The sequence below is a fragment of the Limulus polyphemus genome, unplaced genomic scaffold (assembly GCF_000517525.1).
Source record: "Limulus polyphemus unplaced genomic scaffold, Limulus_polyphemus-2.1.2 Scaffold2, whole genome shotgun sequence".
NCBI classification, from domain to species: Eukaryota; Metazoa; Arthropoda; class Merostomata; order Xiphosura; family Limulidae; genus Limulus; species Limulus polyphemus.
The window spans coordinates 628,815-641,795 of NW_013665612.1; the positions used below are offsets into that span (position 1 = coordinate 628,815).

At 31.1% G+C, this 12,981-nt stretch overlaps 1 protein-coding gene across 2 annotated transcripts in view; it reads left to right on the forward strand.

Annotated features, from left to right (window-relative positions):
* The window catches only part of LOC106466034 (nephrin-like), a 122,147-nt gene that overhangs the window by 100,141 nt on the left and 9,025 nt on the right, over positions 1–12,981 (forward strand). For both annotated transcript variants that reach the window (XM_022393963.1, XM_022393918.1), the window contains exons 11-12: positions 2,331–2,425; positions 9,998–10,125. In XM_022393963.1, the coding sequence (XP_022249671.1) occupies positions 2,331–2,425; positions 9,998–10,125 (223 nt within the window). The remainder of the gene's footprint in view (positions 1–2,330; positions 2,426–9,997; positions 10,126–12,981) is intronic.

A 12,981-nucleotide genomic window follows, 5' to 3' on the forward strand; every position in this document is an offset into this window, starting at 1 on the left:
CCCTGGTGTAGCTTTGCGCGAAATTCAAAACAAACAAACAAATCCTTTTATAACCATATGGTTTATATACAAACATACTTTCCACAACAGCACATATTGAATTTTACAAGCTGGTGTTTGTCCGCCAATGTACTATTCATTGTAGTCCAAATCAGTAATGGTGCCTCAGTTGAAAGAGCAACCAAGCAAGCCAGAAAGAGCCTTATGAATAACTTTGTGTTAAAGCACCTTGGTGTCCGATACGTATTACAATTCCTTGTGATTTCAAATAACTCAAATTACATTGCTAGAAACTGTTTGCAGCTGATCAGGGTATAGATGCTGTTGTTTCTTGTACATATAAGCATTTAGAGGAGCAACAATTATTTTTTCAAGATATACTCTTCAATAGCCACAAGCACAAGCCTTTGATTAATTCATTGATGATCTTCAATACAGAAGTATGAATCATCAAAGTGTTCAAGGGCACTATACCTTGCTATTAACAAGAAAAATGGCATATTCATCCTGAAAATTATGATTTCGTCAAATAAAAAAACTACAGGAGTAGACTCAATAGGAATATTTATTTGTTGTTAGTTAGGATTTTCATGACAGTATAGAATTCTTGCAGAACTTAGGTTCCAGATCTGAAATGTCATCTTGATTAAAGAAAGGGCAAATGTGTCCAGAATGGTGAAAATCAATTAGATTATTGAGCCTGTGAAATGGGAGGATTAACAAGTAAACAACTTTGTAAACAAGTCATGAGTAACTCGTAAATCTCAATGTTGTAGATTACATAAAGATTGTGTTGTGATTGAGAATGCATTTAGGCCAACAACGCTCAAGGAAGTTGTGCATATTTATGCTGTCACGTCTATTCTAATAAAGTGAGCTGCAGAAGAGAGTTAAGCAAGAAAAGCTAGCTTCACAGCTTGCTCTGTGGATACATGCGATTTTTACTGCATTCTCTTTTCTCTCCGATTAAACAGATAAATTCGTATAACCATGAATAACCCTTCATATCAGGCGTTTAATCACTGCTTCACCATCACCATGACGATATTATGCTACGTTAGTTACGTTGTTATTTATCATCATCCACCCACTTTTTAAGTTCCTAACCCTGACAAAGAATGGGTATTTCAGTTTGTAGACAAGATTTCAACTTTTTGATTATATATTTACTTTGTAATGATATTTCTCTTATGTTTAAATATTATTTATGTCTCTGCAGAGAGACATACTGTTTCTATATTGCTTCTTCTTTCTTCTTCTTCCAAACACTTTTCAGTCGGCCGCCATTATTTCATTTCTTCGCGGATTGACTTAGTGAGGTTATACCTTGATCCAATATACCTCAACACTTTTTTCACTTTTTTTATTGAGACTTTTTAAGATTTTTTTTATGGAATCATAGATCAAACAACCCTCAAAACGTATATTGTGTCCTCCTGTGCGGTCATATTTACAGCAATAAAGATGAAAATTGGCACAAATATACGTTTTTATGCGCCCAACACAAAGATTTACATAAAAGTTGGATTTGCCTATTTAGAGTTTTTTTAAGGGGGGGAGGGTCACAGCTCACAAAAAAGCATAATTTTGGGGTGTTTGGTCAATTACTCGGCCGTATTTTGACCAATTTATATGGGATTTGATACAAAGCTACTTTTATACAGGCAATACATATTGACAAAAAACAATGTTGGACTTTCCCCCTTTTTTGGTAATTATAGGAGGAGTCAAGATGCCACAAAATTTGGGGTTTGCGTGAACTATTCATGTGTATGTCAACCAGCTTTCATGAAATTTGTTGCAAATATACCTTCTTCCAGGTCCGAAGCAGGGATATAGACATTTTTCGATTTTTCTGATGTCAAAATTGGCTATGTTGAGATTGCGTGGCGGAGACGTGTTGTATTCGTCGGCAAATGTTGTCTTTTTAATTTAAATTTTGCCCTTAGAACGTAGGTATTTCACGACTTCGACTATAATATATCGTACTCCCTTCTATGCAAGTTTATAATCTTGCGAAATGTCATTGCTATTGTAAAAAAATGTTACTAGGTTTCTGCAGTTTACCTGACAATAAAACTTTTACAAATCACCGATTACTTTCATTTTAAGTATCTTCATTTTTTGCAAGTAACTAAACTTTCCATTATTACAAAGTTGAAGTCTGCATCATTTGTTAGTACTTAGCTTGTACTATTGTCGCTAAACTGCATGTGTGTACATGATTCATGATAATTTGTTTTAAGAATGTTATAAGTTATGTTTTTGTACAGAGCCTTTGTGACGCTCTATATCTAAATTGATAACAGATCATACATTTTTTCCGCTAGAAGTCAGACACCTCTTCAGAAAGATATGGACGACCCACTTGACCCAGATAGTCGAGAACCCGACGTCATCCCTGCCTCTGCTATTGACTTGCATGGTAGGTATTGTTTCACTCTTCAGTTGTTTAACATTTATTTACTTTGACCTAATCATTATTTACATACACACACACACACACACACACATATATATATATATATATTAATATGATTGACCAACCTTCTAAATGGTTGTAGCCAACTATTATTATTTTCTTGTTTTATGATAAGTTTCATTATAACTGTTACCTGAGTATAGTAGGTATGTTAGGTTTATCAGATGTTGCGTTTTACTTAGGGTTTCGTTCAGTATTTGCTAAAGGTAGATAATGAAATAAGTGAGTATTAATTTAGGTCAAGCAGAAATAATTTCCTAAGCATGAGAATATTTTTCATTCGTCTTGGTTTCGTACTGTAATATGCCTTTTTGATGTGGACAACGCAGAAAATATTATACTTTATTCTGTAATATTGCACATGTGGCAGTTCTATCTCTCCCTTTTACAGAATTTTATTTAAAGCATACATAATCTATTTATATCAGACAGTATACTATGTATTGTATATTAAAAACTATTATTTACATTTTATATTGTGCTCGCTGGACTGTTTAATACGAAGAGATTCTAAAGAAGTTTAGTTAGAACATTGGGTATATTTTTGTATACGTAATCCTGTATAAAACTCGATTTAATATCACGTATTCATGTAGTTATAAAACTATATATACATCAGTGCATATAATGTTTTGAATCATTAACGTAACTGTGTAACTATATGTTTAATTTAAAGCTTTGAAATCGTCGTGCATTTTTTGCAGTATTGTGTTTCAACCTATGTTAAGATTCGAATCTATTTTGAGTAATTAGTTTTCATGAATCTCATTCAATATTTTCCCTGAAAAATAAGCTTCAATCTGCATAAAGTCATTACTTCTCTAAATGAATCGTTCTTTCAGTTTTAAAATTTTTACTCGTCTTGAATTAGACTGTAAAATATTAAGCAGTCATTTCTAATATTCCTAGTTTGAGCAATAGTTAAATTTAAACCCGTAAACTTTAATTTAGAGAGTTACTACTCATAATACAAAGTCAGTAGCAATTAATAATACTGGCAACATTTGTGTGATAAGAAATTGTTCTAGTATCCCTTTGATAAGTTACGTCTCCTGAGAAACATGAGTTAGATAAAGACTCGGCCCATTTCCCAGGGATGCTGTCACTAAGAAAACATCTCGTTAAAGCTTTCCACCAGATGTTGACATGAATGTTAAATTAATGAGAATATGAGGAAACGGAAGCATGTACTTGAACTCTGTATGTTAATCTTAGCGTGGTCGATTTCTCATGTATGGTTTAAGTATGAATTTCCTAATGTTTAGACATAAGTCTTATTCCTTACTTGAGGGAACGCTGACTTTTGTTATGTTATATACTATTTTTCGTTTGATCTACATTCTGAAGTAATATCATATACGATATACAATTGAACTTTGGCTGCTAAGTTTTAAAATAACATTGTTTGAGAGCTCAAACAATATATGTTCTGCTAAATTAATGAGAGTTCAAAATAGTAGGTTTTATAACTAACACTGTCTGTTTCACTAAATTAATTAGTATTTAACACAATACGTTTTATCACCAACAATATATGTTAAAATAATAAATAAGAAACACACAACGTTAAAATCGATACACAAGTAAAAGGATTTTTAATTCAGTCCAATCTATACTGTTTGAGAGAGAGAAGGTGTTATTTCCATTGACGTTTCGCGTACTTAAATTTTACTTATGCCTTCAACAAAAAGTTTGATATATCAGAATAATACTACGCTTGGCTCTACATGACTGGAATTTTGTTTATAATTACATGTATATAAAATTTGTCTGCTTCTTTGATTAAAGACAATATTACTATACATTACTTTTGACATAGTACAGCAAACCATGTTTATTTATTAATAATCGGTTATTAAAATTATACCATGAAATTACAATATCCTCTCCTTTCTCGTACGTACAACGACACTACTGGAACTTTTATTCTTATGAAGTTACGGTGTAACGAAATTTTGTAGCATAAAATTCATAATGAGCACTCAGTGTTTTAATAACACAACCACACGTTTCTAGAAATACATAAATTAAAGGATTTGCTAATCAATTTATTATATGACTATGTGTACGCGGCTGATGTCACTTGCGTAATAAAATCCCTGTTGTTTGTTTTTCTTCAAGCACAAAGCTATATAATGGCTACCCGTGCTTTGCCCACCGCAAGTATCGAAACCAGATGTTTAGCATTATAAGCCCTCAGATTTATCGATGTGTTTTCGAAGAGTAATAACTTTGTTTAAGACTGAGTAAATTTGTCTGAAGTTTTGATATTTTTGTGATTTTTTCACTTCGAATTATTTTACCTTGTGCACATTTTCCACGCCCCCCCCCCCAGTGGAACAGCGGTATGTCTGCGGGCTTACAACGCTAGAAACCGGGTTTCAATACCCGTGGTGAGCAGAGCACAGATAGCCCATTGTGTAGCTTTGTTCATAAATTCAAACAAACAAAACATTTTTCACTCGTGTGATTAGACAACCAAGCACATCATTAAGGAAGACTGGGATGTCACACTAATCTAAATCTTTTTTTTTGCTATAGAGTGAATATTATCTTCTTTTTTTTTCTTCTTGATGCGTGAGATACAAAACCTATAATTCAGCCTACCGAACGAAGTTTTCCTTCTGTCTGTCTGTGTATTTATATACTGAGATAATTGGCATGTTATCGGTTGGATAATCTATATTTCTCATTGTTATTTTGTTTTGTTCGTTATTTTCCTTTTTTTTTCAGGAAACTAAAAGTAAAGTGAAACTTGAGAAATCTTTCTTTTTCATTCCACTTTCAACAAAAAATACGGATATCATACATTTTATTTTTAAAGAACGTTCTCTTTTCGGAATGAGGATACGATTTGTTTAATTTCATTTGTATAAGAGATCTGCCTTTAATGCATTATATTTTAATAATTTTATTGATCTTCGTTGTGTTTGTGCATAGTATATATATATATGTACGTAAACTAAACGCTATAAACTACAAGTTTATTTAAAATTTAACAAACAAAAATATATGAACACTAAGCCCTCCATAGACTCAGCGGTAAGTTTGAAAACTTATAACACTATAAATCCTGGTTTTGATACCTGTGGTAAGCACAGCACAGATAGTCCATTATGTAGCTTTGCGTTTAACTACGAACGAACAAAAACAAAATTTGAGAACTGTGCTTAGTTTGCAGATTTTCAGTTCCTTGAGAAAGTTTCTTACATACGTAACACAATTAACACAAATCGTACATATAAGATGTTAGCATTTGTACTTTTGTACTGTTTTCCTGAAAGGTATATCCGTTTACATGATAGAAATAAGTACGCCATGGTGAGGCTCATTACGTTAATACACATGCACTGTTGTGCTTCGTTAAGAGATTTCACATGTCCATAAGCATCTAATGGATAACGCCTGCAATCACATGAGTTAACTTCATGTTTGTTATTAATCAAAAAGCTACACAATAAGTTATCTGTTCACTGTCTATCGCAGGTACCAAATACCATGTTTTTGCGTTATAAACCTCAGACTTACTGAGGGGGCCAGTTGTCACGTGTCTTTGTATTTGCAATTATTGCATTGTAATGCCAAACATTTTTTCATGTTCTCCTCTCTAAATTGTACGAATAAATAAATAATACGAAAAGTGAGAAAATTAACGTATTTCACACTCTAGCTAAAGAACCAATAACACCGTGCCCAGATAATACCAGTAATTCCCCTGTGACACATACCAGTTGCAATAGACAATTACATTAATAATTAAGAAATTCGTTTGAAAACCGATGCTGTTTTACTATATATACATTACAGTATAAAACAGAGAAACCTAAATAAAATCCTAAAAGAATAGTGATTTATTTAAAGTGCATTTTGCTGCAAATTTTAATTTCGTTTTGCGGATTCTTAACTAGCTTGAACTGTTTTTTTTTCTTTCTAATTCCCCCTACGGATGATATTAATGAGCAGTGCTTTTTATAAACATATTTTGCTCCTCTTTATGTTGAAGTTAAGGTATTACATCACCCTCATAAGTGATGTTCATTAAAATGGTTTCATTCCTGAAGAACAATTTTTCGAATATAAATTTCAAGATACAGAAAGTAATAATAACGTATAAGTACCTTTCATCGTGTTTACTAAAAAAATGCCTGATATTAGCACATAATACAAGAACAAAAACTGTTTGTTAAACAATAAAAACATTTAATCTCTGTTTCAAGAGTGAATATAGTGCAAAGCCAGTCTGAAAAAACATATAATTCAAATACTAATATACAACTATTATTTTGGTTTAAATAATTACTTAAAACTCAGATTGTCTTATGTTCTGTTGATCAATTAATACAGCACGATTACAGTAATCTCGTATTCTGTAGATTTGGCGTACAATAGTTCATAGTTCCAATAATAGACAGTATTACTGGATAATATTTCTGCTATTGTGACAAAAAATATAATAAGCTATACTTACACAAGAAATTCCCATAGTGTCTGAATAGGATAATATTAAGCAAAGTTTTGCCTTATAAACTGATTTTTATAATAAGTGAAAATTTATAATTTCGATGAAGTATAGAAAAAACACCTTAAAAATTGTAGTATTTTATAAAATAATTACAAAAAACAATAGTCTGGAATATATTTATTTTAAAAAAGTAGAATTCTACTTTATAAAAACAAATTGATTAGTTTATTGGATCCAAAACCATTCCTTGTATTTTAATGGCTAAAATGTTTTAGTACGTAATTTTGACTATTACTTTTTTAAGTAAAACAAATAATTTGAGAATATTTTAATTTTATGGATAAAGGTGTATTATAGCGGGTATTTCGAGTGATCTATAGAAGCCGTAGAGAAAGTTCTATATTATGTGGTTTAGTTACAGGAAGCATAACATCTCTAAAATCAGAACAGAAACAGAAACATTTGCTATGGAAGTTCTCTATTGATTTAGCTATTAAGCGTAAATGATGTATAGAAATATGTATATAAAATAATAGTAAGTAAAGCACCGCAAACTCGTGAGAGCTTACTCTGTGTGTGTTATACTAAAATGAATAGAGTCAAGATTAATTGTGCATTAAATTTTATTATACTCTTGAAAACTTTTGGATTTATTGAGCTATATCTTAAATGCTACAGCTCCATAAATGTATTAGGGGGTAAACTCAACCAGTGAAAGGGCTTTATTTGTAGGAATGAAATTTTTGAAACCATTGGCACTATAATAAGCATTAGTAAACACGTTTATGAAAATGAGTTAAAGATAAACTATTATTTACGCGCTTACAATTAATACGAATTTATAAGGCTTGTCTTGCTAAGTGAAACAGATATTCACATGGAAAAATAATGATGTATGTAATATACGTGTACACCATGGGTGTGGATGATTTATGTGCTATTACGTATACATAGTGATTACACTGAAACGTTTTAATCATATTACCACGATTAGAGACCCTTTATCGTGTTTCTTTGCCTTTGGTATATCCATAATGTCTGTTGTTACAACCCTTAAGAAGCAATGAGATCTGAGGCTGTTTTGGTGTTTATTTTCTTAGAGGTAATAACACATGGATATTTTCTTAATGACAACACATTGAAAAGATAAGTCTCATACTTTAGTTATTAGTTGTTGAAATGCTAGGGCAATATATATATATATATATATATATATTACGTCTTTGAAGTACATAGTGACGCTAGTATTTAGTTTCATTGACCACTAGCGCTTAATACTTCTCTTGTTTAATTGATTTTAAATGTTCATGTGATTCCTTGCTAATATTACATTTATCATTTGGAAATTGTCAGAACAAAGCTATATAAACAATTAGTAGTAAACTTTCAAGAGTGTGCTTCATTTATTATTTAATTAATATTTTAGTAATATTTGGATCTGGATAATGCAATTGCATTTTATTTTTGTTGACTGCCCGATAAAACATCATAATGATACACGAGTATTATATGTCTCATAAGACATCTTGTTGTATAGAAGACATAAAACTGAGTGTGCTGATTTTGATGAGGTATTTGTTAGTCACACGGAGTAGTGTCATTGAGATTATATGACTATCAGTCATAACTAAAAACGTCCTTTATTAGTTATCATTAACACAAACTGTATTGTTCAGAGGTTAAGTACGTTGTATGAAATCGATTTTCTAACCTCATCACCTAATTACAATCCATGTCGTCACGTCTGACCATGTTCTATCTGACCGCTGTGTATCTTGACAACAGCTTGCAGTTAATTTCTCTAGCAAGAAAAGCTCCGATGTAAGGCTGTCATGCTCAAAACACACCACTCCTACTTGCATAATCTATCAACTGTACGAAAAGGACGGTTTTCCAACGCTCATTTCAACAGACCGATCGCACACAAAGCTGCATAAGCGCTGCATCCGACACCTTGACCAATTTGTCTTCCTGTGGAATACATAAATAGCCAATTAATTTTACAGCTGCTTGAGGTATGGAATGATTGAATGGATATATCGGGGAATCAACTTGTATGCATGCGACTTGTGCCGTTTTTACAGGCGGCGATCATTTTTTATTATATTGCGTACTGTTGCTTGACATACGTGGGCTGACTTTGCACGCAAACTTTGTACTCGATGCTTCTCACCTGTTACAAATGCCGCATTATGCTTATCACGGCTGGGATACAACTTGTAGAAGATTTATTTCTAGATGTTTCTGGTCTCCAAGTTCATCCAAAGGAATTGTTGTTATGTTTGTTTGTTTGGGAAATTCTAAATCCTAAGTTCTAACTAGAACATGCTTATGATCTCAATGTATGAATATTTTGGATCGGAAATAGCTATTTACGTACCCTTCTCAAAACCAACACATTTCGATGACTCCATACTATCTACGTAATGCTAAACAATGCTAAAATGTAGTTCTGATACACTCTATCCCACCACAATTTTATACCGGCTGTGGTTCTCATGACTTGCTCATTTGCATAGCGGACCTCAACCCTCGTTATACATAAAGGTTCCCACTATGCATAACGTCTTTGTGTATAATTATAAATTCTAATCATATTTTCATAACTACTTGCTTTACTTTACATGACATATATGTGTATGATCACCTTTTTGAACCCATGAGGTCCTTATTACATTAATGACTTGTTACACATTTAAAGTGGTGTCGATATCTCTTCCTGCTTACCAGTATCATAGAAATTAAGTTTGCGATTTTAAGGTCCATACAATAATTTCTTATTAACTTACCAATTAGAGTAAAATAAAAAAGGTTATTTTATGGTATTTCACTCTTCTTGTCTCAGGTGTTAGATTTTATTTAATAAAAAAGGTAATAAAACTGAAAGATGAAATGTCAACAAATAATGTCTAACTTGCTCATGCTGACAAACACTGTTTGATATCTCTGATTGTTTTTATTTTTTTAGGGGAAATCACGAGTTCAGAGATAGTTATGAAATGTGCAGAATAATAAAATAAGATTACTTTCTTCCTGTATATGCTTTTCTTTAGAAAGGAATGGTGGTATTGGAAGAGTGACTGGAGTCTATCACACTGCACATAATGGAAAAGATCGGCCACGCAATCCCCCTGGGCTCCAGCCTACTGTCCTTGGAACCACTTCGGTAGCTGTGCCAACGGTTAGGTTTTGTTTTTATCTTTTTTTTTCATCTATACAATGTAGTATCTTAACTTAAAAAAAGCTAAGTATGAGGGAAAGGCTTAAAACCTAGAAAGCCATCGCAGTTGCTGTTTAGAAATTATTGGAACTATTGTCGGAATGTGAACCTACTTTTACATAATTGTACGATGTCATCATTTCGAGAATGGGCTTTAAAGAACGTAGCTTACAACCTTATTCATACCTACGCTGTTAAAGTTAAGGATGTGTAGTTTTAGGTAGCTTGCAGTGTAATTATCATTCGGGTTATATTACCTCATATGAATCTGTGTCTTTTGTTTGTGCCTGTCATGTATGTTATAACCCTTATTTTTATCATATAATGACAATATGGATTAAATAGTTATGTATCACTAAATTGAAACTAATCTAGCTTTGAACCATACAAGAGTTTCACAAAATGTATTCCTATAAGATAGATTTAAAAGTATTATATTTTGTAATGCACATACATTCGGTGTAACGAAATAAGCACAAAATTACAATATTTGAAAACACGCTTCTACAGTTTTCCTGACACATAACCCTTTATAACCAGCTAACAATAAATTCTAGGAGAATTACTATTAAGATTGCTATTCTAAAAATCAAGTAACTGACCTTTAAATGATCTCAGTGTTCCACGCGAAAAGAATCTATCAGCGAACCTTTTGATGATTAGGTGTTTTACACAAAAATTGCCCGTTTATTTCACATATAAATAGTCTATTGGCTGACTTCTTTACTGGCTAAAGTGTTACATATAAAAATTGATGTAATTAAAGTAATTCATAAAACGTTAAAAACGTTGAATGTTATTATAAGTAGATTTTGTAATGCTTAAGTGTAGCCTGTAATACCATAGATATAATGTTAGAATAAATAAACAAACGGAAGTTATTAACATTCGACAATCAGACGCATTACATTACTTCCTCACCAATCTGATTTTTCATATATTTCAAGTATCTTTCTTTTGAATATCTGATGAAGTATTTAAGAATTTGAGGTTGGGGTTTTATATCTATTATATTCGTAAGCACATTTATATAATGTATAGTTGAAACACTATCCATAAAGAGTGTTAACTTTATCTAGAAATCTATTGAATCTTTGTTTATGATTTATATCACTGTTACATATATATAAATAAATGTTGTCATTGTAGCCGATATTCGTTTTTGTTCTTAATTGAATTCTAGAACTTATATTTGTCCTATCGTTAACTTTAAACTTATAACCATTTTTGTTTATTATAGCAACCATGTTTATTCATTTTCCTGTCAACTTCATTTTAACTTATTTATAGGTCCTCGCAAGCTCTGATACAATTATATTTGTTATGTAATACTATCCCAAATCATTTCCTTGTATACCAACGGTTAAGATATTTTGTGTGTAATTTAAACCATTATGTCTTTAAGTTCGTTTCAACTTGAAACAAATAATTTGAGAACATAAAATTTTATGCATAAATGTTAATTATAGCAGACGTATCGAGTGATCTATAGAAGTCGTAGTGACAGTTTTATATCATATGGTTTAGTTAAATGAAATATAAAACTCTGCATTCGTTAATTATGTTAATTTATGTTTATTTAATTTTGATCTCTTATCTATCTTATTCTATAAAATAATTGAAGACAAAGCATAAAATTCTTAAAATGCATTGAATAAAGGGGACTAGTGAAAGTGAAAAAGTCTGTACGCTAGATATTACTCGATTAAAGACATTAATCCCTCATGTGTATGCTTAGCAGCTACCACAGGATATTGTTTCTATTCACGATTATACCAGAATTAGGTAAAGTTACATTTCATTCTTTATTGGATTTTATTTTCACCAACACTATAGTTAAAATGTTTAATATACATAATATATTTATTTCTCTTGTTTTATATTCATATATATTATATTATGTTTTCATCATAAGAATTATTTACGATTTGTATCTTAGTATATATATTTAGGACTAACTAAAATCTCCTATGATTGCAGAATCTTTAAAGATATTACATTTATGGTCAAAAATGCCAATAACAAAGATAATGCCTTACAGACCAATCAGTCCATTCTAATTATTACAAGTTTTTGTTTTATCCCATTGTAAAATTCTATATAGACCAATGTTTTAACTTATATTTATCTAGTGTCATGATACATTAACACGCTATGGTACAAAAGTTTATTTAGCAATTAAACAAGTAATTAAGCTTTTTCCATGAAATGTCTCTTACAACTAATCGACATCTGAATTTTACAAATATATCGATCGCCAACTTCATTCAGTCAATGTGTAAAGTTCTGAAAAGGGGAATATTTAAGGGTTTTAAAATGTTTTGGGATTTCTATATATTTCACAATGAAAAAAAAAAGGTTTCGGTATTGTATAAGAATACATATAAATGACTGAAGTTCCATATTTTGTATGTAGGTGTTCATCCTTTATTAATAAGCATATTCTAAATCGTGTGATTTTCTAAAGAAGAAAAAAAAACAATTTAAATACCATAAATTTTAAGGTAACAATTCGAGAGATAAAAACTACCTTTCTTTCTAGGTCTAGCAATAACTTATATTAAAATAGATATGGATATTCTAATATATTATAATGTTGAAAAGGTTAATAGTTGTGTATTGTTTATAGATAGATAGAAAAGAAGAGAACAAAAGAAGGTAAACGGTTAAAATATACCACAATATTTAAAAACAAAATGTTTTCGCATGCTTCAACGTACGAATATTCTTATTTATTCTTCTTGAAATACTTTTTATTTAGTGTTTGTTAACTACTGGCTTTCGTGTTGTAGTTTAAGCTCACTCATCAAATCGCCT